At 35.1% G+C, this 27,913-nt stretch overlaps 1 protein-coding gene across 2 annotated transcripts in view; it reads left to right on the forward strand.

Annotated features, from left to right (window-relative positions):
- Positions 1 to 10,815, forward strand: part of LOC126371513 (uncharacterized) — a 46,837-nt gene extending 36,022 nt beyond the window's left edge. Inside the window, exons 1-2 of one of the 2 annotated variants that reach the window (XM_050016832.1) lie at positions 4,943 to 5,047; positions 9,792 to 10,815. In XM_050016832.1, the coding sequence (XP_049872789.1) occupies positions 9,803 to 10,702 (900 nt within the window). In that variant the 5' untranslated portion in view covers positions 4,943 to 5,047; positions 9,792 to 9,802 and the 3' untranslated portion in view covers positions 10,703 to 10,815. Of the gene's footprint in view, positions 1 to 4,942; positions 5,048 to 9,791 lie in introns of those variants that run through there. The other variant, XM_050016833.1, reaches the window with a different exon arrangement.
- Positions 10,816 to 27,913: the final 17,098 nt, after the last annotated feature.

A 27,913-nucleotide genomic window follows, 5' to 3' on the forward strand; every position in this document is an offset into this window, starting at 1 on the left:
TAGCGCGATACTCCCGAAGTTTGTGATAAAGGAGCTAATATAAAAATGAGATCGCACGCCGTGAAAGTTACGTGGCTGCTTGTACGTGGTTCGTGTGAAGTAACTTGCATAGTTAGTTTATACATACCGTCATGAGAGAGTGTGAAAAAGCAAATTATGTATGCATCTCCTTGTGCACAAAAGCAATCACAAATAACTAAACAAAAAAATAAGTAGATCTACTCGGCACATAATGTGGCACAAGACGGCACAACAGCGAAAAGGCACATTGTTAGTTCACTACAGCTTCAGTGGCCAAGTGGTTGAGCGTTGGGCTCACAATCCGGAGGTCCCGGGTTCGAATCCCAATGGGAACTTAATTACAAAATCACTTTATGATCTCTAGTGTTGTTACAAAGTATATTAAGTATCCTAGGTGAAATAGTATGTACCTAGAAACTTTATTATATTTTTTATTTTTATATATGATCCACGCAGGAGAATTTATTTTTGTCTGCCATACGCAATAATAATATTTTTTATTGTTTCTTAAGATAGGCGTTCCCCTGACTAATCCAATTAGAACACAGTCGTAAGCTTATCTTATATGTTATCATGTTTTATAAACTATTCATTTAGTTAATTATAAATAATAATTAATGAAAATATTTTTTATTAAAAAAAAATATTTTTTATTAATAATATTTTTTATTAAAATATTTTTTATTAAAAAAATATTTTGCGTGGAAAACGCAAAATGGAGGCGGCCCAAAAAGACTTGGCAACGCTTGGTTGACCGAGATTTGAAAACTCTCGGCATGTTATGGGAGCAAGCTACATAAGCTGCAAAAGATTGCGAGGATTGGAAATCTGTTATTCGAGCCCAACATTCCAAGGGTATAAAAGGATTAAAAGAATTTTTAGGCTCCGAACTGTTGTTCCATTTGACTGTACAGTATGAAACAAAACACAAACGTAATTTTTCGACGAGGACAATAATTATAATAATGATCTAGGTAAAATGTTATCTAGCAATTTGGAATACTATAGTCTTAAGTAAGTCATCTTTTGTATTTTAAATGGAGAAATTTCAACTTTCTCGCCTTTTCGTAGGTAGGTGAATATTATATTATTAAATTTAATTAAATTAAATTAACAAATAAAAAAAAATTAAAGAAAAAAACAAATTAATTTTATTTTTGTTGTTTCATATTTTTCAAATATTTTTGTTCTGTAACTGTTTTGTTTATGGTGTAAATAAAAGTTTAACTTCGATTAAAAGTTATGTACGTAAATGTTTTCACTAGTGTTAATAGTGTTATTATTATTATTTTTTATATCGACTAATGTCGATTATTATCCAATGGTCCGAATTAGAAAGGATTGCTATTAATTTAAACTAAGCTATTTTAGCTGAGCTATTAGTATCAATAGCTGATTTTGTGGCGATACTACATTTAATTTAGGCATTAACCAGTCAAGTGACTGGTTAAAACCCTTTAAAGATAAATCTTAGTTTCAACACTAAAACATCGATATAATTGTAAAAGAATCCAATAGGAATTGCCAAGAAACGCAAAGAAAACTTTGGTACCGCGTTTTAAAATGCAAGTAGCGCCATCTAGTGAAAAATGAAGGAACTAATCGATTTGAAAATAGCTGCCGATTGTTGATTTTTTTTTATTTGGTTGCTTGTATAATAATTATATTTTTTGAATTAACAGACATAATGGTGCTAATTCCTGTAAATACCATCTAATTTTATTTTAAGTTATATCTGTCATATTCTTATCCGCCGAAAAGGAAAGGGACGGGTAATCGACAAGCATAAAATTTATGGAACACACGTCAATTTTAAGCACAAATCTAAACCAACCGTCTAAAAATTTTACGTCCGTCAATAACCCGACACAGTTAAGTAGACAGCACGTCAAACGAATTGCATACCAGCGACGTACCTTTTGATTCGCCCGGGTTATTCATTCATTCACTCATTCTTCCTAAAATTAAGAGCTGTGAATCATCCGTCCCTTTCCTTTTCGACGGATATGAAAATGACGGATATAACTTTAAATAAAATTAGGCGGTGTTTGCAGGAATCGGGGCCATAGATTTAAAATCTATTATATATGTTTGGTATTTGCATTTGCAATACTACTATTGTACATTGCAGATCTAGGAAATAATAGAAATCTTTTATGGTCACCTAATAGCCCTCGACGAAGCGGTAAGAAGTTAGTCAATTACAAACTTTTGTTCAGTTTAATAAATTCCGAATATAGAACGAATAATTTCGTGGACCCATGGAAGTGCAAAATTCCACGTAATGCCTAATTTTTACGTAAATAACGGCAGTTGTAAATTCATTTTTGTTTAGTTCGATATTCGAATTTAATATTTGAAGAGGAAAATTGCGACGAAAACACTTTTATTTAATACAGTAAGGTTTTTTTTCCAAGAAATTAAATATAATATTTGCTCGTTGATATTTTTATTGGCAGTATTTTTTAATTTAACGACAAGTTAAATAATTATACTATAAGTAACAACACTCACTTCCCTAATGGGGTGGATAAAGCTAGAAATAATCGGCAGATAAAATGCAAACAATAATTATGACAAGTAGTATTAAACAAAATGACAACTTCAGTACAAGAAGTGAATATTTTCCAATAAAATAACATTCTTCTTCTTATCGTGTGGGTTGTGAGGTAGAATACCAACCTCATCAACAATAGTGTCAGGGTTATAATTGAGCCGCCAAAGGCCCCTGACATGGCTCACGTAACGATTACTGACTTACATCGGTAAATAGTAACCGGGACCAACGGCTTGACGTGCCTTCCGAAGCACGGATCATCTTACTTTCGGACAATCAGGTGATCAGCCTGTAATGTCCTAACCAAACTAGGGATCACAAAGTGATTTTTGTGCGCCCACCGGGATTCGAACCCGGGGCCTCCGGATCGTGAGTCCAACGCTCAACCACTTGACCACAGAGGCCGTTAAGAAGAGATAACATTGTAAGAAAATCTAAATGCGCGCTAACAAGTAAATCTCTCAAAGTACGTAAGCTAGTGTTCTAACGTTCATTAGCATAGTGATGTATCAGTCGATATTAAGTCGATCGATTATTTTCTATCTAACAGTACTAAGTAATCCTAAGATTGATGAAGGGTTATCGTGTGAGTATGGAGACAACGTGATTAGGAACCATATTTTTGCTTTCAAGTCACGTTGGTCCTGGGTAATACTTACTGATGTAAGTAAGTAGTCGTTACATGAGCCATGTCAGGGGCCTTTGGTGACTCAATAGTCACCCTGACACCTGACACACGATAGAAGAAGAAGAAGTCACGTTCTAAAATATATACCCACCAGCTTTTGCCCGCGGCTTCGCTCGCGTTAAATTCGGGTTAAAGGGAAACTTTAGTTTCCTACCTTAAAAGCTGCGAAAAGTCCCATTGTGGGATGCTAAACATTTGAACACCGCACCAACAAAATAAAAATTTAGTATAATGCAGTTGGATGCGCAGCCAACAACAGTAGGTGAGATAGCGTATAAGTATACAACTGCATTCATTTTGTAAGTAAAGCAAATATGGCGGCAACTCATGCGAAAAAAACTAACACGACAAATCAAATCAAATAAACTTTATTGCACAGAACTAAAATTTCAACAATCAGACATAACACATGAATACAGTACAATTTGGACATTACACACACACACATTTGGACGACATTATATGCCTGAAGGCGACCGTGGCCGCGAACTTCGGTTCAAGATATTGAGATTTCTTCTTATATAATAATTTTAAACGATGTAGCTATTTAAGCTTCAATAATTAACTATTAATTAACATTAACATGATGATTTACGAAGTCATTACAATAATCAGTATCATAATATCGCGTGGTAATTAACTTAACCCTACCAATAATTATTATATTTATAAGTAGAAGAATTTAGTCTTTGAAACTAAATGTATTTATTACTTAAATGTAGATAGATTCGTACGTATCCATCGATTGTTAACTTTTATTTTAAATATTCTTATAAACTCCTGGCATACAAGTGTCCTATAAAAAGTACTTAACAAAAAGAAATGCAGCATCAATTATCCCTTGATCGACCCTCCCACCATTACATTAACGACTTTAATTACAAACAACATTTTTCTCTTAGTTTCCCACACTGGAATCAACCTGTCGCAACAAGTCTTTAGTACCGTTATCACAAAATTATTCTACAAAGGTACGAAGTACAGTCACTGCCCGAAAAGATTGTCAGTTTTCAAATTGATTCGTTGCGAGGTTGCGAGCCATACCTATTACCTTTTGAAAAATTCTCCCGGAAATATTAACTGTTCGATTAGAAAGTTCAAATTTGCTTGCAGCAACATTGTTTTTATATCTATAGCAAATTTGAAAAGTCTGTTAAACTAAAACCAGCTTATTAGTTTTACGTGCCAATTATATTTATGAAAAAAATCATCGTCAATGTAATGATTTTTGTTGATAATGCAAAACCTTATTTGATGGATGACAAATATGGCATTTATTAAAATGTTGGCATAAAATGATTCTTGCAGTGCTAGCGAAAATTGACCTTAAAGTGACGAACCTTTTCATTCCCTGACTGTACTTTACGGACTTCAAACTTGTTCTAGACCTGTCTACGTCATCACCATTTCCACCAATCACCGACGAGAGGTACACAGGTGTTGTGACGTAGCCTTGGGTCTTCCTGGGAAGCGAAAACCTTTTTGTTATAAAACTTATTATAGGTACCTGTTCTATTGTGTCGTAATGTAAGCAAAGATAACGCTGCGGTTTTGAAAGTACCTGTGGTGTTCTATTGTGTTGGCGCAAGAGTTAGTTTGTAATGACAATGGGTTGCGCGTGAGTAATGTCATTAGGCAGGTAGGGTACTGAATGGTAACTTTTTAATGTGATGGCACTTGCAGTGATCAGTCAGCATTCGGGCATAGTAGAGTAAGGTTGATTGCGAATAGTTTGTGTGCAGTGCAGTTTTGTGGATTGTTTTGGATCTTTTATTAAAGAGGTAACTATTATTGTTTATTTTAATTTACATATAGTTAGTTCTCTTGAGTAATTATTACAAATTTTCAAAATAATTCAACAATTATTTAATACTTATTCATAAAAACCCTGATACCTGTGTTGATGAAGTCTTACAAAACCACTCGTGATAAAAAAAAATATAATGTATATATTTGCCTTTAGTTTTACTGTAAAGAATTATTTACTCGTATTTATATCATGATTTTTCCGACAAGAAATTCCACTTGATATCAACTCAGAATCATGGAACCATCCCCCTCAGTATTCGTTACATTATCACTAACACCCATACCTAATTGTATGGTTACCTGTAGGTACTTGTACGAGGTGTAAGTCGTAACATAAGTCCTAAATATTTATTTAATGCCTATCTTGTAAGATTTAAAGATAGCTTATATTGAAACTATTCATCAACTATCAAGTTTACGCTAAAAGCAATTATGATTGAACTACAGTAATTATTTATATCTAGTATCAATTACTTGTTTGGAAAATTGGAAAAGTTGTTAGGTAATTGAAAAAGTTAGCCGAACTTGTTCTTAGTTGGTTGAAGTATGCCTTGGGTGTGGGTATGCCTCATGCAAGTTTGGCAATTTCTGTACCGGTGTTTAGGTTCAAAGTTTAGGGTCTAATGTAAATACTATGTTATACTAGTTTACTTTACTATAATAATATACTATAAGACAGCGAAAGGTCACTGACTCACTGACTGAATCAATTATAACGAAATCTCAGGAACTGCAAGTGCTAGGAGTCTCAAATTTTGTATGGGCACCTTTTAGGACGTAAGTGCTGAGATTTTGCGAAATTTATTTAAATTAGGGTTAAAAAACGACCTGAAAATCGGTATGAAATTTTGTAATTTTTAAGTTAGAAGCATGAAATGGGAAAGCTGGTTAATTATATAAGTAGTATACCTACTAAGGACGTGAATAACCTGGAAGTGTTTATGGTCAGACATGTGCCGATTCTGGGAACGTTCCTAAATTGGAATGTTCCGGCTGTAAAAACTCATTAATAGTTATAACACTGGCAGCTTTTCTTTTTCAAATTGTTCTTTCTTGTACTCTGGTCTCATCTCTTTATCAGCTGATAAAGCTCTTTTGACGTAAGATTTGTTGTTTTTTTTTATTGCCAGGAACTTACCCAAAGTAGGAACATTCTTGGGAACGTACAGCACTGGTTATGGTTAGCTTATGACGTTCACTACATGGCCAGATGTGTCAAAGAGTCAAGTAAAAAAATGTAAAGCACCTCGGATATGACATTCAGCGTACTATAACAACTAGATATATGTACATTGTTTTAAGTTTACGCGGTTATTATCATAATTAAAGCACATAATAACGGGTTCTTACCGCGTTTAAATGGGGATATGAGACTCCCGATATTTCGACACTGTTGCAAGTGCCATGATCACGGGATGACTGCCATGACGGGAGTAGGTCTACCTACTCCACTCCAATCTCATCAGTCATCCCGTGATCATGGCACTTGCAACAGTGTCGAAATATCGGGAGTCTCATATCCCCATTTAAACGCGGTAAGAACCCGTTATTATTTGCTTTAATTACATATATGTAGGTAAATACTTATGTGTGTAGTTTACTACGTAGGTATGTTCTTACATTTGTATTACAAATGTAAACAAAATTACATTTGTAAACAAAAGAAACACTACACCAGTGTAGTGTTTCTTTTGTTTTTTTTCTACTAGGTACTCATATACTAGCGCCTACGCCTACCGCTATTCTTTCAACTTTAGCAGAAAAACATCATTGTTGCAAAAAATCTTCAGTCTCATGTATATTTTGTTTTATATTTGCGACTCTACATGGCTTTTCTATTTTCACTGCCTTTTATTCTTAAACAAATGCAAGTCGTAGTAGTATAAATCGCAGGCAATTGAATAAACCAAATATCTGTATATATCGGATATATGGGATTTTTATACAATGTATTTGATAAACACCACGTGGTAATTTTAATTCGTATTTTATCTCACATGAACTTTCATGCACCTTATTAATCGTATCTTAATATATATTCTAATCATTAGATAAAAAGAAGTCACAATTGTTTCCGGCGTATTAGGCGTGATAAATTTTCTTTAGTCTTAAAATATTCTTACTGATAAGAATGTCAATTGGACACTTTATAAATACAAGCATAAAGTGAGACCTAAAGTTTTTGTTGGAATAATCCGAGTTACAAAGTTGTTCAACAACTTGTTTTTTTTTATGTTATTAATGTTGTCATAAGTAGTTTAAGCAATACTGCTAGTAGTACTCACGCTCTATACAAACAAACAACACAAAACTTAATGCCTTAAAAAAACTTCCCTTTAGTCATTAAAGACTATAAATATTACATGTTTTGTTGAAATACTTTTTTTCTCTAGTCTTTAAGAACCACCCCTTTCTTATTCCACAGTTCTATACCCACGCAGATGTTTTACTGGTCCCTTTCAAAGGCATCCAGAAAAGTAAATGCTGAACTTTTATTCATAAATTATTATACTAAACTCATCCAGGCAATGCGATTACTCTAGCCATACAGGCAGCCATGTAAGATTGTATTTACTTACACCTATGGATTGTAATGTCTGAAAATAAATCTTTATTACTATTATTATGTTGACCCCGTAGGCGTGGTTGACGATTCCCTCATGCAGCGTAAAAATGTATAATAGGATCAATAGATTCGTTGTGTAATATTATGTAATCATTTCTATAATTATTATAACTATTAGGACTCCAATCAATATCTATAGAAGACGTGGTACTCGCAGCATTATAAACCTTCCCTTAAGTCACACATTTATTTAAAAGATGCATTAATATACCCAAACAATGTCTGTTTGTAAATTCCGTATCTGTTATATTTCGTCAGTAAGTATACAAAAGGTATCTACATCAAAGTAACATATATGTCCTACGTTATTCACTAATTAATGCACGGATGAAAGAAACAAAATATCTTCTTGTGCTGGACATAGCTTTAGTCTAAAAACATTCATCGATTTGCTTGAAAAAATATTCTGTCAATCTGCTGCCTATAGTGTTCTTTCGAATACATTCATATATCAATATATTTAAAATACAATAGTATTGATAAACCATCGATGTAGAGATAGATATTTAATTTAATATCGTCGTCTGTTTTAATAATATTAAGCTTCTATGTGGACTGCCAATAAAAATGCACAAAAACGAACATACGAATTGTGTTCTTTTATATATTATTGATTATAGACGGGGTCTAAAACGATCACATTGAAGCAAAATTCATCTAAAAAGCAATATTGCAATTTGCCATTCGTGCATATAAAATTAAGTTTCAAATGTCAAATAGCAATATTACTATCAAATAGCAACATTTTAGATAAATAGCCTTAATGTGGCTTTAGTAACCCCTGTAGCAATACGGTGCAACATCTTCGTCACAGGATTCTTTTCATATCATGGCTGCTGCGTATTTGTTATTTATTTATTTACTTCTTGTATAAGTACCAGAAATTTCTTCCATTGGTTGCCTTCTGATTACTTGTGGATAGGACTGAGCCACTAGGGATTGCTAATACGGATTCTCGTACTCTTATGTATGTGTGAACCTGATAGGATATGATGAATATAATGATAACAACATAAGAATCTAGGAAAAGTGCCCTTTTTGTTTAAAGGCACATGAAAATATATACAAGCACATTACTTGTAAATCTTGTTAAATTATTAGGTACTGGATGTGATATGTAATATACGTTGAAGGTATCTTAATTTATGTGGTATACATTGAAATGTATAACGATCCTTTTGTTGTTATTTCCGCCTCAGTTATCAAATATCTGCTCACAAATAAACTTACTAATAATGCTTTTACAGATTACCTAGTTACTTATGAAAATATTCCAGCTTTTACTATCAAACTGTAAATTTATTACAAAATGCAAAAGGGAGAGTTTAGTCGCATTAAAAAAATTGGAATCATAACGTTATGTTATAGTGTAACGGTATTAGCTTTATACCAAACGTTATGTAGTCGTGGTACTCAGCAATTAATTGTAATGATTTTGTGAAAATAACCATCGCAAGATTTGACCGCTGTCAAAGTAACACAATATGATTCGGTTATTAGGTCACAGCCTGTACCATTCAACAATTATCCGCTTGAACAACGACAAAGTATTCAATATCCAAACTAATAATTCAATGATGCATTGTCATATTGTTCACAGTTAGAAGGACATGAAACAAAAATAGCACAAGTTTTGTTTTCAAAAGGTCATTTGTGCTGGACAGAACAATAAGACTGTTATAATATCTATGTGACCGACTGAATAGTTGACACATGTAGTCGACTAGATATTTTGTATAAACACGAGGGAATGGTATGCGGGGAATTATTCCGATATGTCACATGGTACCTTACGAGGTGTAACATAATGTTTTATAAATTGCTAGACGCGTTTACAATAATAAAGGGTCCAAGAAATACTTGATTAGTTACTAGATGTATTATACCGAAGTATCGCAAATAACTCTTGGTGTTACTTTCACAAGTTGCTCAATAAAATAATCATTAAGATTCCCTCTATTTGTATTGCAGTTATAACACTAATTGATGGTCCAATTTGTAAAGAGTTCTTTACCTATTATCATGCAACGTCGTTAAGCGACGTTTCAAAAAGTTTCGTAATTATTGACAAAGTGTTTCTTTTGTTACAGATTATAAAGAAATGGCAGCGAGCGTTAAGAAGGAAAATATATTACAACCTTCAACATTACAAGAGGCTTTGAATATTATTAAATTTCTCACAACGTCACATAAACAAGAAGTAACGAAGTTAAAAGATGCGTTGCAAAAACATACAGAAGTTGTCAAGAAACTAGAACTGAATAGGAAAAAGGAATTAGAATTCTTAGCTAAAGAATTACATAATTATGAAATAAATTTAGCACATAGAACAGAGGCAGTAGCCAAACAATTAGCTCAGAAAGATGAAATTATTAAGAAACAAGTAGAAATCATCGAAGAATTAAATGCAAAATTAAAAGCGAAGACACAGGAAGAGTTTATAATACCGGAAATCACATTAGGTGACTATAATTCGGACTCGGGTGTTGCTATGGAGAATGAAGATAGCCACACAAAGGCAGAAGAAGTTAAAACAGAGGCTAAGACAATAAGGAAATGCAGTAGAAGATTTGCTGACTCAATAAGTTTCCTACGTAGAGTAGATTTTTCTCCTATGAAATATAAGCCTAGCACTAGAGAAGGATCAAAGAAGAAGGAAGAAGCAAAGAAGAACTTAGAAGTTCCTGTAGTGAATAAGAGACTGCTTACCCGTCAGTATAGTAATGATAGGCCTACAAGCGATGATGAGAGGCAAGTTACTGAAGAATCAGTGCTGTCTGATGGCCCAGAACCTATCCTGATAAGACCTAAGCAAATGAATGATAGTATGAATAATCATTTTTCCGATGATGGGAGCGAAGACACCAGTGAAGAAGTATTTGACAGAGTTATGACCAGAAGCAGTATAAGAAGATCGGTCAAAGCAAATCCTAAATATAAGAAAATTAATCGAACGAAATCGAAACTCCTCGAACACATTAAAGTCAATATTGTAGACTGAAATATAAGCAATGAGATTAAAACAATTAGTATTTGTGCAATATGATTTAATGTACAGTAATAAATTATAATATTATTGTAACATATATGAAAGATATAAAAGATGTAACTCTTTTGTAACCTAGCATTTATATTAAATCAATTTTTCAGCAAATATGTTCTAATGTTTTCTTTTAACGACCAAATCACAAACCGACGACCGACGTAATATACGATCCCGACGACCCGATTACTCTTGCTATAGAGGCCACCAATCAGCTCGCGACACCAAACACTTCGGACCCCGATACCGACCCCGCCGGCGTGGTCGACGATTTCCCTCATTCAGCGCTTATCGCTATCGACCTGCTAGGGTCGATTAAATGTTTCCAATATTCTTCCTCTCAGACGACGCCCTGAGCCGAAGTTCGCGCCCAAATGGGCACCCTCAGGCCTGTTGTCTTAAATTTTGTACCGGGTGAGAGCCCTCAGCGCGCCCCATTTGTCCGGCAATCTGTTGCAAATCTACAATAAGTCACGTAAAAAAAAAATCTTTAAGGATCATGTAAATACTCTAACATTCGATAAAAAAATATAAATACTTACGCTGAAATCTAATAAACTCAGTTTAAAGAACTTAATTCTCATAAAAAACTATACATAGTCACTTAACATGAGAACTAAATGTTTTTACAAAAGATACATAAAGTGCCGTTGAGCAGGCAGAGAGGGTATGCATATAGAAACTTAACAAAAACAAGAAATACATCGCTTTGATACGTTGTTTACAAGTGTGAGTGAAGTATGACTACCTATCGCTCATCGACAAACTTGTTAAAAACTTACATAAGTAATATAACATAAACAGCATATAAACGTCCCACTGCTGGGCACAGGCCTCCCCTCAATCAACCGGAGGGGGTATGGAGCATATACTTACATATTATTTATTTTTACACTTACCATGTAGGATGATTCACAGTCAAATACATAGTAAATTTACTTAAGTATTTTCAAAATAATATCAGAAGAGAGATAGCAGTCATTCTTGGCTAACGACTACCAGCAAAGAGTGACTGCATCTCTCTTCTTAACAATATATATAAGGGCTAGTTAGATACTATCAATCATAACACATTTTATTTAAAAAATATCCTTTGTCAACTTTACGACGCACCTAAGAAGACAAGAATCATTAAATTCGTCACTCTTTACGTCCCTGTTGATTAATGCTGAAAGCAAATCAAAATTCTTTCTTATCGTAGGCGCTGTAAAAACGTTGAGTAAGTACATGAAACTAAAATCACTATCACAGAACAAAGAAAGTAAAAAAGTGTTTATTTCTTGTTTTAAACAACATAAAATGAGGCAACCCCAGGAAGCAAGGAAATCGATGTTTATTTTGTTAATTTTGAAAAGTTCGGATACAATCCAGCGACATTACATGATTTATACGTGGAATTATTTTGATAATGCCATTAGAATTTTACAAATTAACAAAACAAGAGTCGACCTTCTCTGTTCTGTGATAGTGATTATAACACCACACAAAAGTGAAAATTCAACCAGCGTGTACGATGCAGAAAAACATTGATGTTTTATCAGTTTAGGAACATTCTGTATTATGCGATATGCTTTGCTAAATTAACATAAGGACACATTTAGTCTTCTTCTATCGTGTGGGTTGTGAGGTGGAGCACCAATCTCTTCCACATTGGTGTCAGGGTTACTATTGAGCCGCCAAAGGTCCCTGGCATGGCTCATGTAACGACTACATACTTACATCAGTATGTAGTAACCGGGACCAACTGCTTAACGTGCCTTCCGAAGTACGGATCATTTTATTTTCGGACAATCATAATGTCCTAACTAAACTAGGGACCACAAAGTAATTTTTGTGACATGTCCCCCATCGGGAATCGAACCTAGGACCTCCGGATCGTGAGCCCAACGCTCAACCACTGGACCACGGAGGTCGTTAGGACACATTTACACATTTTGAAAGGCAATTCAAATATTTTGAAAATCATTAAGTACGAAAATTTTGACTTGCTAATCACTCATGTTAATTAATCTTGAATTTGATATTTTAAACAGATTCACGTGTCTTTAATTATGGGTTAGGATTGATTACCCGTGCTTCGCGGAAAGAGTAATTGGTTTATATTAAATTGGTACATTATTAAATTATAGTAGGTTACATTACAAATTAATATTATACATACATTGACTTGTGCCTCTAAACCCTATCTTATGTAGTTCAAATATTAATTAGATTAAGTAACTAATTCCTAGACGAGACAATACAATAATGTAAGATGTTTACCAAGCCTCTTGAGAGGAGTAAATCAAAACTCTATTGACATCATCTATTGAACTATCGATATTCTTACTATCGGCATAGAATAAGGAATCATACTACGTTGAACGGCAAGTCTCCGCTCCCCACCAGCGTCTGAGCTAGGTTTACCTCACCCCCTCTCGAACATTGTTTAGATTTGAATCGTTTGGCGTCACACACACAGATGCGGTATACGATTCAAGTCTAAACTATGTTCGAGGGGGGTGAGGTAAAGCTAGCTCAGACGCTGGTGGGGAGCGGAGAGCTGCCGTTCTATTCGTAGTTTTATTCCTAATTCTATGCCGATAGTAAGAGTATTGATAGTTCAGTCGATGATGTCGATCGCGTGTGTAAAACGAGGCGTATCGAAATGTCCGGGATGTGCTATCGGTTAACTATCGATCAGTAGTCTGGCTGCGGTCTTATTTTTTATTAGCCCAGCTATATTATTCTGTAAATGCAATATTCTTTATTCTTTATTTGCATACTATGATGGTGTACAAGTTTGTAAGTTACATATATGAGTTTCACATCATAGACCCTTTCGGGCACAACAAAATAGAAGTTTAAAAGAGAGGAGGAAGCTTTCAAATAGTAACATCAGTATCATTAGGGTATTCACTAGTGCTGTAGTAACATTTATTAATGAGTCACAGATGATTGATAGAATATACCTTATATAAGACGCGTTGACGTGCTCTTGTAGACCTAAGATCTTCAGCCAAAGCGTATCTAATATCAGGCTACTCGACTGACGTTGTCAGCCTTAACCGCAACGCAGACAACATCCACCGCCTTAGGGAATAGCACCCCTGATTACTCTAGTGGTTTTACGTCTGTTTCATAATTTTAAAGATGTTGGAATCCTCGCTACGTAACTTCCGGCGACAACAGATGGCGTTAGTGTAGCCACACCATTCATTCGTGATCGAAACATATATTTTTTGTCATAAGATAAACTAAGCTAAATGAGCTCTACACCTTTTTGCCACTACTTGAAGGTCTAGAGAATCTACATACAATATAAAAAATTATAAACTCTTTTTTTTCTTCAGGTTTACTCTGTACCTGAAGCTATCGTTAACTTCCTATTTTAAGGTTCTTTTTATTACTTATTAATAGAAATTATTATATTATAAGTTTTGTAAAGGATTATTTACGTTTATTTGTAACATAAAATATAGAAACATAGTAAATACTTTTTGTACGTGAATTTATATTTAATCAATAATTTAAAGAAAATACATTATTATTAATTTTTATCTCCTCAGGAATAGTGGTGCGGATCCCCGCTCAGAATCGTACCTGGTGCAACGCCTATCGCTGGCTATTCAACGCGAAAAGCCAGCGTTATGGGTATATTTGCGCCAGGTATGATTGAAGGCGGGCTTTTTAAGTAAGATTTACTTTAAGTGTTAATTCTATATAATTTGTTTTGTTTCGAGTTTTGTTTGTTTCTTTTAGGTTTATTTTTGTTTTGTTTGATAACTCTATTTTCGTTCTGTAAATGTTTTGTTTATTGTTTAGTCTTTTACTTCTTGAAGCATCAAAAATAATGATAAATGAGAAAAAGGCAAATTTATTTACGTTTTACACTGAATCTGCTATACGTGCTAAGCTAGACTAGGGTCCCTACACCCTTAACACAAATCCACCAACGTATTTTCAAACATAATATTTCTCGAGTTTTCATCGCGTGTGTTTGATATTACAACGCTTCAGGCGCTGCGCTGGAGGGTCGGCGAGAGCAGCACAAATTAATTTAGCGCCGCTGAAAGCGTAGTTCAAGAGCTCTTGATTTCACGTAACAATATAGATTTTGTCACACGTGCTGACTGTAGGGTACTTGTTTAATGTTCTTCATATTTTATTTATTTTGTAGATGGATATTTATATTATTTAAAGAATATTGACGTTAAGAAGTTCGTCGTATTGTAGGATGAGTCATCATCTCCCTAGCATTATCTCGTTTTTCACAGGGTCCGCTTACCTAACCTGAAGATTTGACAGGTCCGGTTTTTTACAGAAGCCTTTGCCTATCTGTATCTGTCTATATCTGTATGAGTATAAGGTTTGTTTCAGGCTACTTCTTTGTCATTTAGTGGCGATTAGTGATCACAGACAGACAACTGCAAGGAAGGCAAGAGAGAAACCACTGCCCTATTTTTCCCTAAAAAAGTAGCACAGGGAATGCTACACCGACTACAGCGTGGCTCTTAAATTAGTGATGATGAGTGCTCTGTGATCACTCATTGAGTATAGTTGCTAAAATATTTTTAGAATGTTAACTGCCTGACCCAAATACTAGTTTTGAAAGCCTCTATTAAAATCTAGTTCTATGTAGGAATAATGTGTTTTAACTAAAATCTTTTTATCTTAACACCTTTACTTAATTTATAACTTTATTTTTATTACTTTATTTATTGTTTAAATGTAGTTCTGTGCAATAAAGTATATTTGATTTGATTTATGGCCAGATACGTCTGGGCAGCTGCGTGCAAATTCGTTTACAATTTTACCGGTACCCACGGATAGATTTTATAAACTGTTAAATTTTGATAAGTAAACATTAAAAAAAAATTGTAGAAAGAGAAAAGCAGACATTAAATCGTATTTTTGTACCTGTTCATAATTTCTAATTTATTTACAATCTCACTAGATTTATTATAAACTAGCAGTATTAAAATTGTACGGTTATATACTTAGGTATAATATACGCATTATTATTTTCTTTCACATTCGTATATAAAACGATAAGTTTTCTTCAAAAAGTGTACTTATATTATGTACTAACCTGGCAATATCTAATTGGATCCTTGAAAAAGTCAAGCATTGCTTTGAACATATAATTATGGACCCCACTTCAGCGAAGCTAGATTTCTCAAAGGATAATTACCTATGTATAATTTACATATAATTATTATACTGGGTAAAGCGTGCAAAGATATAATAAATAAAACGAATAACACTAGATATATTGAAGACAAATTGTAAGATAGAGAGATTGTTTGCTTCTATTCTGTTCTGGGAGATAAAAGATACTTGTCTTTTCGGTCATGTCGTATAATCCGACACAGGGATTGCGTCCTTTTTTTCATGACTAACAATTAATATGGGCGATATGCTGATCCCTTGTCAGCCATCATTAGATTCTTCGTAAAAACAAAATTATCTTTGATTACTTGTGGCTCTGTCCTACTCATTGTGGATTACCGTAAGTTTATGTATGTAAGATAAAAACTTATTTTTTAAGTTATTATTTATAAAAAATACTACACCATCTACGTCAAAATCCAAGCACAAAAATACACAGATAACGTTTCCACCACTATCAAACATTCAAAACGTTATAACACATTTCGCGGCCCAAAATCAAATATCTAAGTTTATTGTTATGCAAACACCTCAAAATACTCGGGGCGTAATATTGTGTTCCTATCCCCAAAGGCGTGCTTCAATTTTCCAAGTTACATCCTTAAATATCTTGTTTTCGAAATGTGTCTCTCGAGGATTCGGGATGTCTTTTGAATACTATTGAGGCAGAATGTGCGGCGATGGAAACTTTTTACAAGAGTAGGAAAGTGTCGAAGTTGACATGTTTTTTGGTCTTTCGGGGATTGTAAGGTTTGTAGTACCTAATGCGATGGTAAATGAACGGTTCACGCTCTGTGTATTTTTGGTAAAGACTCTTCTATGGTGTGGGTTGTGCGGTGGATATCTGACCTCATCAACCCTGGTGTCAGGTTTATTATTTGGCATTTCTAAACCTTAATTTTTACTCTTTAGAAGACGTCGGCTCAACATATACATCACATTGCTTTAGAACCCTCTTGGGCGCTCGAGGATATAGTTTAATCTTATTTTCTTCTCCAATCACCAATACCAAACCAACCAATCAAACAATCATATCTGTAATACCATTTTTATTGCGAATAAATAATTATGAATTATGAATTATCGTGTGGGTTGTGAGGTGGGTAACCAAACTCATCAACCCTGGTGTCAGGGTTATTATGGAGCCACCAAAGGCCTTACATGGCTCATGTAACGACTATGTACTTACATCAGTAGTGCCCCCAAAGCACGGATCATCTTACTTTTGGACACTCGTGTGATCAGCCTATAATGTCCTTACCAAGCCAGGGCTCATATAAGTTACAACTTTATGTCTTTTATTATCTTCTTATTAAAGTAACTTAATGTTTCCAACACCCATGCCTCACCGATCTTTATGTTAGACCAACTGGTAACTGAACACGTGTAAGTGGTGAGCCGTATCGGCGTCTATATAATAATATTATATTATAAACCACCAACTTTAAGTGAACTTTTTTACAAGTGACGTACACTTCTGAAATTACACAAAAGCCACATTGTTCACATTTACCTACACTACGTCAAACAAAGCCCAGAAAAGGTAAAGTTAAACCGTATCCATCCAATCCTACATCCGAACTGGTATCCAATGGCCCGTGAAATACAGGAGGCAACAAGGCGGCAAACTTTCCAACTCGGACGATACCTAACTTTTAGCTCCTTGCTGATTCCGACAGACACTGCATCTGCGAAATTTACATTATTCCGATTTATAACCGATTCACACTAGCCTGCATTCTTGCATATGACGAATTTGATGCGGAATTTTTGCACGAGCGCTTGAAAGTATTGTAAAATGTGAACATTCTTAGCCGCTTCCTTACTAGACTAAGAGTATTTATTTATTCAATCTAAATAAGTACTAAATATGCAAATTTAGCAGTACCCCGCAAAACTGATGAAATAGTGTGTACTAGTAAATATTAGAAAAAAAAATGAAATAATGAAATATTAGAAAGTGCATTTCTTCGAGGCAATGACGTCATAAATCGTCTGAAACAGACGTATAAGGCCAATGATTAAATATTATTTTACATCATATAACATAAGCTCACGGCTAGGTATATCCCAATTGAGGTAGTCAGGGGTACGTCCATCGCAAAATGAACTAAGTATCCGAACCTCCAAGCTTCCTGTTAGACCAACGTGATAGGTGGTGAGCCGTATCGCCGTCTATAAGTAATGATCGAGCCAACTCTGTTACTGAAAATTTGTGTACCTATCACTTTATTTTTTACTTAATATGTAGAGTAAGTGGGAAATACATAATACACACCACCAATTATACTATAATTAGCTAGGCCGTGACTAAAAGGTATCGTTTAAGTAATGTTTTGATTTTACTTTTGATTGGCTCGAGATGGATGTTCTCACACAAACTACTTATTTAGAATGTCAGGTAGTCTATTTTTTTAATCAATTTTATATATTATAAACACTGCTACTTATTGCAGCGATGCTAGCTTAACAACGTTGGCACACCATCTGTTATTGAATCGATTTATTCAACAAACACTGAGTGACTTTCCAGGCTAAACAATATAGATATAGCTTTAACGCGATAATTACCTATTTTCTCATTACTCGGGTAAGTACATAATTATTCCAAAATACAATGTTATGGCAAAAACATTATAAAAATAATAATTATCGATCGCCATCGTAACGAAAACTTTTAGGGATGAATCAGGCCATGATTCTGAGTTAATATCAAGTGGACTTTTCCGTCGCAAAAGTATGGAACAGATAATAATAAAAAAAAAAAACAAAAATAATCAATATTATTTTCCGTCAGGAAAATCCACTTAATATCAACTCAGAATCATGGTCTGAATCATTCCCCTCAGTATTCGTTACGGTGTCATTTACACCCATACATACTTGTATGGCTACCTGTATGTACTGGTACGGGGTGTTAGTGACATCGTAACAAATACTGAGGGGATGACTCAGACCATGATTCTGAGTTAATATCAAGTGGAATTTTCGATCGCAAAAGTATAGAATTGAAAATAATTAAAAAAACCAAAAACAAAATCATGAATCTTGCGATCGAAAATTCCACTTGATATTAACTCAGAATCATGGTCTGAGTCATCCCCCTCAGTATTCGTTACGATGTCACTAACACCCTGTATGTAGAATTATGTTACTACCTATATTGCTTCTCATTATTTTGATCAGAATAATAATGGGTGGAAGACATAATTGTACCTGGGTCACTTATACCCAAAAACGAAGATAAAAGATGTATGAGTCTGTATTTATCCATGAAATTAGAGAGTAAAACGAAAGAAAATCTATACAGCGCCATCTATATTGTTCGGAGGAAAGCCGTCTGAAGAAGCCTGGAAAATACCTCCTTCAAGACCCTGATACCGACCCGCCGGCGCCGGCGTCGATTCAGCGCTTATCGCTATCGGCGCACTAGAGTCGATTAATTATTTCAAATATAATCCTCTCAGACGACTTTCTGAACCGAGGTTCGCAAAAAAAAAATAACTTGAATGATAACAAGTAAGTAGGTATTTTTTATAAAAAAGAAGGATGGTATTTTACAGACAAATAATTCTAACTCAAATAAGCAACCAATCAATTGGCGGCAAAAATCAAAATCAGGCGAAGGATATTAGATATATTTTTATTCAGAAAATACAGACGCAATTTTTTATTTTCTGATGAAAATGATCAACATTATTACAGAGATAGATACAAATTGTGGAACATACAAATAGGTATATGATGATCAAGACTTCATTAGAGTGAGAAAAAGAAAATTTGACAACGAGTCTCTTTTTGATCTTTTCGAAAAACATATTTTGTGATAGAAGTTATATTGTGCACGTGATTCAACAAATATAATTTCCTACAGAAATCCTCTTCTCATCGCAAAAGTCTTACTTATATTACCTAATTAGGTACCTATGAAAGTAGAATTACTGTACTACCTAGTATCCTTATTATCCGTCCCTTTCCTTTTTGTCGAATAAGAATATGACAGGTATAGGTAACTTAAAATAAAATTAGATGATGTCTACAGGAATTAGTACCATTATCAAATTATATTATTATAAAAATAAATATTATTGAAGCAACAAACACTAAATTGGGGTCGTTTCGGCACGTAATATCCGAGTAAATACAAAGGCCATACATTTCTAGTTATTTATTCTCCCGAAGCAAATTATTTCAGCCTGCCAGAATGTTATCAGCATGCGTACAGGGTCTGGCCCTTAGAGATTTGCTCCTTGGTGCAAAAAGTTTTCACTTCTGGAATAGGCTTGGTTCATTTTTCACTTGAATATAGAAAATTAAGATAGATAAGTCGAAGTTGTTGTTGTGGTGTTCAACTTATGATAGATTTTTTTGAAAATTAAGCCAACTTTATGTTCTAATATTATTGAATGAGTCATGGAATGGAAATTCCATACTGATTGATATAATTGACGTGGCTAGATCTTAGAATTGATTATTTCATGATGTAGTCGATCATTTCATGAAATGATCATAATTTCATGAAATAGAATATCACTAGTTGGCCACATCATGATGTAGTTTCGCCAGATCAATGAACACAAAACGTTTAACGACATGTGCAACTAAATGCATGATTACTTCATGATATGGCCAAACGTTGCCAATCATATCGTAATATTAGTAACATTATCCACCGTTAGTGGCGCTGGTGTCGACTATATTATTATTTAAAACTTGATTGGTATTATAATCGATGAATCAATGTAATTGAACAAATTTTACATAATTTTGAACCTAAGAAATTAATCGACTATTCGCATTTTTATTACACAACATAGCATGGACACCGTCTACATTAATGTTATGGCTAAACGTTGATTGAAATATCATTAAACGTTGACGTTTCAACGATATGGTCAACTTAAGTTGGCTATTTCATGGAATGTGACCATTTCATGAAACGGTCGAACACATCATGAAATGTTCAATTCTACGACCTGGGGGGTTAAAATGGCCCCATCGAAGCAATTCATCTAAGAAAGCTATTTGACATTTGTTTGCATTGCCCACTTACATTTATATTCGCAAATGTCAAATTGTTTTCTTAGATGAATTGCTTCGATGTGGCCATTTTAACCCCCCTGGCCACGGCATATTCATTTGGATGAATGTAGTATTCTAGGCATTCGCTTTTCCATTCGTTTTAATTCTTGTGACCCTAATACGACCAAATCTTTGACGTCATCTCTCCTGATAACAACAACTCTTCTATGTAAACAGTTTCTATTATCTGATAATCCAAAAATACCATCTTGTTGTGACAGACATTTTTCTTGTTTAGACTTTTTCTTTTTTGACGTGACTTATTGTAGATTTGGCGGAAATTGCATTAATTACTTAGCCGGACGAATGGGGAGCGCTGAGAGCTCTTACCCGGTACAAACTTTAAGACAACAGGCCTGAGGGTGTCCAGTTGGGCGCGATCCTCGGCTCAGGGCGTCGTCCGAGAGGAAGAATATTTGAAAGAATTAATCAACCCTAGTAGGACAATAGCGGTAAGCGCTGAATGAGGAAATTCGTCGACAACGCCGGCGGGGTCGGTATCGGAGTTCTGAAGTGTTTAGAGACCGTGCTACTTTAAATTGTATTATTTAAGTTGCTTCCTCAATTAAATAGATTGGGTTTGCTTTTTAAAAATAATTTGAATAATTTGACTAATCGAAGCATTAATCATAGATCCAAACATGTATTTGAAAATTTGAATATCAAGGGTTTGGGCACAAGGTTCAACCACTGGACCACGGAGGCCGATCCGGAGGTCCCGGGTTTGAATCCCGGTGGGGACAAATTTTGCAGCTGAACGAATTTTATAGATTTTCTTTCCCAATTCTTCAGAAAAGTTAAAAAAAATGTCCTTTAAAAACTACACTTAAGATAATTACACTAATTTTATCCTAAAATTATAAATTATGTTCTGAAGATGTTTTATTTATGCAATATAATAAAAACCATTATAATTGTCATATAATAGGTATAACAGTTGTGAACTTAAAAAGAAAAAATAAAGACCATGAATACCACTTGCAAAATACATGTATGTAGCGAAATTAAAAAAGAGTCCATAATAAAGTAGTAATTAGTGATACTAAAAATCTGTCTTGAAATAAAATTACTATTTCATACTAATTGAATAAAACATTATGGGGTTCACTTTATATTTCAATTACAAAAGCTTTCCCAAAATAATTAATTGTCAAACTCGAATACGATGGTTTTAATCAAAACTTTCTGTTGACTATTTCGGTAGCTCTCGAATATTAATATGGTTGGGAATGAGCTATTCACATAAAATCGGTTTGTTCGCAGGTTGACATAGAATTAGATTACTTGACAATCTCATCAAATGACATACATTTTTCCCATTTGTAAGGAAATACTGCGGTATGACGTCATTCGATTTTTTTTTTTGACGTGACTTATTGTAGATTTGCTGCAGATGGCATTAACTACTTGGCCGGACAAATGGGGAGCGCTGAAGGCTCTCACCCGGTACAACGATTAAAACAACAGGCCTGAGGGTGCCCAGTTGGGCGCAAACCTCGACTCAGGGCGTCGTCTGAGAGGAAAAATATTTGAAATAATTAATCGACCCTAGTGGGTCGATAGTGATAAGCGCTGAATGAGGGAAATCGTCGACCACGCCGGCGGGGTCGGTATCGGGGTCCTGAAGTGTTTGGTGTCGGGAGCTGATAGGCTGCCTCTATGGCTAGAGTAATCGGGTCGTCATTCGTAAAAGCTGGCAAACTTCATTCTTCTTCGTCGTTCCCTCACTGCTGAGGATCGCACCACAGGTTATGGTTTTCCACTCGGTACGACTATATGCTGCGTGGACCGTCCACTGTATGCTGCCGCCCACCGTCTTCTTTACTCATAACCGCATGGATATGAGTTCCCTAAATAGCAATCTTCGTACTCATTTTAAAATTCGAAAATAAATCAAAAAGAAAAATGAGACAGATTTTAGACTATCATCGACTGGTTTCTATTTCTAAACTTCCGGCCAAGTAGTTATAAGTAAAAAAAAATATTTCTAAATTAGCGTTTTATAAATTCATCTTTGATAAAGTCACGGTAGTTTTCAACCAGTCAAATAAGTTACATACATACATACATAAACTCACGCCCGTAATCCCTAATGGGGTGGGCAGAACCACAAGCAATCAAAGACAACTTGCAGCCACTGTTGATACGTTGTCGTAAGCTGGATATGATGAACCAAATAAGTTACTTTTTACTCAACTTCAAAACACGAAGTTACTGTGGAATTTGTATGAATAACTAAACACTTATTATTACATTTTTTTAATTAAAATTAATAAATAAGTTAAATTTGAAAAAAGAAAACATTTTTTGTCACCTTTAGATATGACTTAATTTAGTAATTCGAATTTTATAATTTATCTTCGACCAGGGATTTTTTCGACCCAATTTTTATACATATACAAAGTTAATGATTTTTTGTAGTAATCATTTCTAAGCAGTACCGTATAAGAGCTCTCAGCGCTCCCCATGTGTCTGGCCAAGTAAATGCCGTCCGAAGCTAATGTCCAATAGGGAAACTCATTTGGGGGGTTTGGTCACAAGCAGCTCATGATAGATACTATACCCTGATTATTGCAGATTTGCTCATAGATTGTAATTATTGGATATCCATAGGCTGTTTATGTAACAGAGTACCAAAATCTTCTATCGTGTCGGTTGTGAGGTGAATTGCCAACCTCATCAATCCTGGTGTCAGGGTTATTATTGCGCCGCCAAAGGTCCCTGACATGGCTCATGTAACGATTACTTACTTACATCAGTAAGTAGTAACCGGGACCAACGGCTTAAGGTGTCTTCCGAAGCACGGATCACCTTACTTTTTGGATCAATCAGGTGATCAGCCTGTAATGTCCTAACCAAACTAGGGATCAAGGGATTCGAACCCGGGACCTCCGGATCGTGAGCCCTATGCTCAACTACTGGACCACGGAGGCCGTTATAATTCCATAAAATGAGATTAAGTAAACATTTTGAAATAAATTATTCATAAATTTAATTAAATATGCACATGCAAAATTTCTATTTGGGCATGATGAATACTCGCAAATTGACGCGTTCCAAGCATTCGGCGGCATTTGATTTGAATAATTAATTATGTAATTCCCTTGCTATTGCACTAAATTAGTACTAAATTAGAACTTATTTGTTTATTTCTGAATAGTCTTAGTTTAGATGTTCTGCATTGGATTTTCATTAGAATGTCACACGCTTTCAGCTGTGTATTCTCTCTAACATTGCATTTTTTAAATCTTTGTATGAAATCGTATGCAACGTCGCGCACCTATCCGCGCCGTATGGGCTAGATTTTGCCGCAAAATGCGACTACTTCGGCGCGTGCGGTCCCTGCGGTGCTATAGAGGCAGGCAATCAGCTCGCGACACCAAACACTTCAGGACCTCGATACCGACCCCGCCGGCGTGGTCAACGATTTCCCTCATTCAGCGCTTATCGCTATCGACCCACTGGGGTCGATTAATTCTTTCAAATATTTTTCCTCTCAGACGACGCCCTGAGCCGAGGTTCGCGCCCAACTGGGTACCCTCAGGCCTGTTGTTTTAAACATTGTATCGGGTGAGAGCCTTCAGCGCTCCCCATTTGTCCGGCCAAGTAGTTAATGCCATCTGCGGCAAATCTACAATAAGTCACGTCAAAAAAAAAATCAGGTCCCTGCGGCACGTCTATGTGCGCATTCACCTTAACTCGTAAAGAATTTGTTCACTTGTGCGTTAGTTTATTTTGTGATCTTAATTCTAACAAATATCCTACTCGTATCATCATCTCCCTAGAGTTATCACGTTTTTCACAGGGCCCGCTTACCTAACCTGAAGATTAGACAGGTCCAGTTTTTACAGAAGCGACTACCTGTCTGACCTTCCAACCCTAAGGGAAAACCGGCCCTGTACAGGTTAGGCCTCATACCTCCGAAACGCGTTTCTCGGGAATGTGGGTTTCCTCATGATGTTTTCCTTCACGGCTGAGCAGGTGATAAAAAAATAAGATCTAAACATGAATTTGAAAATCATTGGTCCTAAACCAATGATTCATGTTTAAATCTTAAGTAGTCATTAGGTAGTCATACTTCACTCACACTTGTAAACAACGTATCAAAGCGATGTATTTCTTGTTTTTGGTAAATTTTATATGCATACCCTCTCTGCCTGCTCAACGGCACTTTATCTATCTTTTGTAAAAACATTTAGTTCTCATGTTAAGTGACTATGTATAGTTTTTTTATGAGAATAAAGTTCTTTAAACTGATCTTAAATTTGGATCGCACTGTGAGCACATAAATTAAATAAATAAATTATAATTTGATATTTATTATAATTATATTAATAATATTATAATAATAAATAATAGTTTCTGTTAGAATACACTAACCCGCTATTAATTTATTATACTTGTACAAAATTTTCCTGTACCCAAAGGTTGCCGGGAAGAAATTGCTGCATGAGCAATAAGGCCGCCTGTTGTGCTTTTCTGTATATGTTGTTGTTATCTCTGTATTTTGTGTCCATTGTGCTCAACAAAGTATTTTATCTATCTAAATTTGAATCCCAGCACGGGATTCGATTCGACCTCGCAGTGAGAGTGAAGGGTCTACCATCTGGGCTGCCACGGCTCTTTTATTTCCATTGCTCATTTATTCTTCTTCTTCTATCGTGTGGGTTGTGAGGTGAATTACCAACCCCATCAACCCTGGTGTCAGGGTTATTATTGAGCCGCCATAGGCCCCTGACATGACTCATGTAACGACTACGTACTTACATCAGTAAGTAATAACCGGGACCAACGGCTTAACGCTTATTTATTGCTTATTTTATTGTGCATAATAAACTTAAATAAATAAATCCAGCTGCCCTGATATCCTGTCATTATCCTAAGCTGCAGCGCCCAGCAATCATCGTTGTCGTTTTATCAACAGACGCTCCGAGATTGGACATCAACTTTTACAGTAATGGATATTGCAACGCAATTATGTGCGCGTACACTGGCAGTTTTACAAACGCATCTTTTTTCTTATTCTGTCTCCCACGTGATTTTACAAGGAGGAAAGGAGAAGAAAATTCTTCCGCGTCGTTGGCGCTGTCAGACTTTTCAAGATTATAACCACTAACACAGAACAGAGAAGGTAGAGTTTGATCACATTTATTTTGTTAACATTTGCTTAGGTAACTTCAATGAATCTTTAACTCGTTAAAAATACGTAAGTACCAACCTTTTTTCTGAAATTGAAAAATGAGAAAATTAAGTAGAGATGGCTTTCAGTGATAAAGCCGCTTTTTTAAGTATATCTTAGAGATATACTAAAAGTTTTGTTTTGTGACAAATATAGTGTGCATATTAATTTAGATGTTTAAGAATCTGCGTTTTTTTACCCGCTCGTCTGCGCCACAACAAACACAATGGGATGCAATTATGCCAAACGTTCAACCCTCGGTACACTTGATTATTTAACACAACACAATCAAATTAAGCCTGTTTATTTCATACTATCTAAATAAAAGGTCTGGTCTGTTGTCTTTATAGCTAGTAAAATTGTATTGTAACGCAAAACGCGTTGTAAAGCTACATTCTTGGCATGATGTTAGAAAAAAGTTTAAAAAAAGTTGTGTTTCGTGAAATGTTCATATCTCCGTAAATAATAAGTATAATGAAGTTCCTCATAATCCGTCTTATAGGATTTATTTTGACGTGACTAAGAAAGTAAGTAAGACTAAGTAAGTGAGTAGATTTGCAGCATATGACTACAACTACTTGGCTAGACAAATTAGGAGCGCTGAGACCTCTCACCTCTTATCCATCCGTCTATCAGGACTTCATACCAAAAACTTTGCAGAATATTGTCTTTTGAGCACTATTGCCTCTGCTCACTTCATCAGAATATACATTATGTAAGTTCCATAAATAAACAAAACGCTCCTAAGCTCCAGTTTCTCAGAAATTCTTAGAAATTCTCAGTTGCGGTCACATGATCACGTACGAGCGAGGTTTTCTTTGGCGCGCAAACTTCGACATTCCCAAGACAAAGGACGGACGAGCAATTGGTCTCAAACGCTTTGTTTGACGCGAGTTATACGCGACGAGCTGGTTTGATGTGAAACTTCCAACGGTCTACACGGTTTACTTCTCCTCATCGCTTAGCACCATAGACCTAGGACACGCTTACTTCGACCGGACCACATCGCTCGCTCGCTAAATATACTCCACCACAATGCCATAGAATAAGGAATAGCACTTCATATTGGAACGGCAACCCTCCATCTCCCCGGAATAAAAATAAACTTGCTTTACAAGTCAGTCGATTACATAAGATTACTAAATCTTTTAAGGGGCAATGTATACGTTTTTACAATGAGATTCCCATTGACATTCAGAATTTGCCTTTCAACTGTTTTAAGACAGTAGTTAAACAAAGTCTTTACAAAAAAGGTTATTATAAAGTTAGTGATTATTTAGAAGATATGAATGCATGGGATTAACTGTCTGAGAACTGATATTAGGCAGCTAAATTACTCAATTGTGTACCAATATTTTATGTTTATTTTTATTTTTTTAAAGAACGTCTAGGTCCCTGTGCCGAGGTTTTTCTTGCAGGTTCTTTTCCCCGGCTATACAGATTGTGAGAAGCTGTAGTAGTTTTAGGCGGATGAGACGTTCGTTATGTAAAAATTGACGATTCAAAGTGTAACTATGTTACCAACTGAATAAAGATATTTTTGAATTTGAATTTGAATCTCGCATGAATTCATATCAGACGCCAACCTCTTCGGTCTTTTTGCAAACTGCAATAGCCCTTATCGGCAGATTGCGAAAAGACCAAGATACTTAAGTGAAAAAAAAAAGATAAGTGAAAGTATGTGGCGTGAATGACGTGATCTTATATATCATTATTTTATCATCTGTTTTTGTACATTATTTTAGAATTACGCGGTT

The sequence above is a fragment of the Pectinophora gossypiella genome, chromosome 12 (assembly GCF_024362695.1).
Source record: "Pectinophora gossypiella chromosome 12, ilPecGoss1.1, whole genome shotgun sequence".
NCBI classification, from domain to species: domain Eukaryota; kingdom Metazoa; phylum Arthropoda; class Insecta; order Lepidoptera; family Gelechiidae; genus Pectinophora; species Pectinophora gossypiella.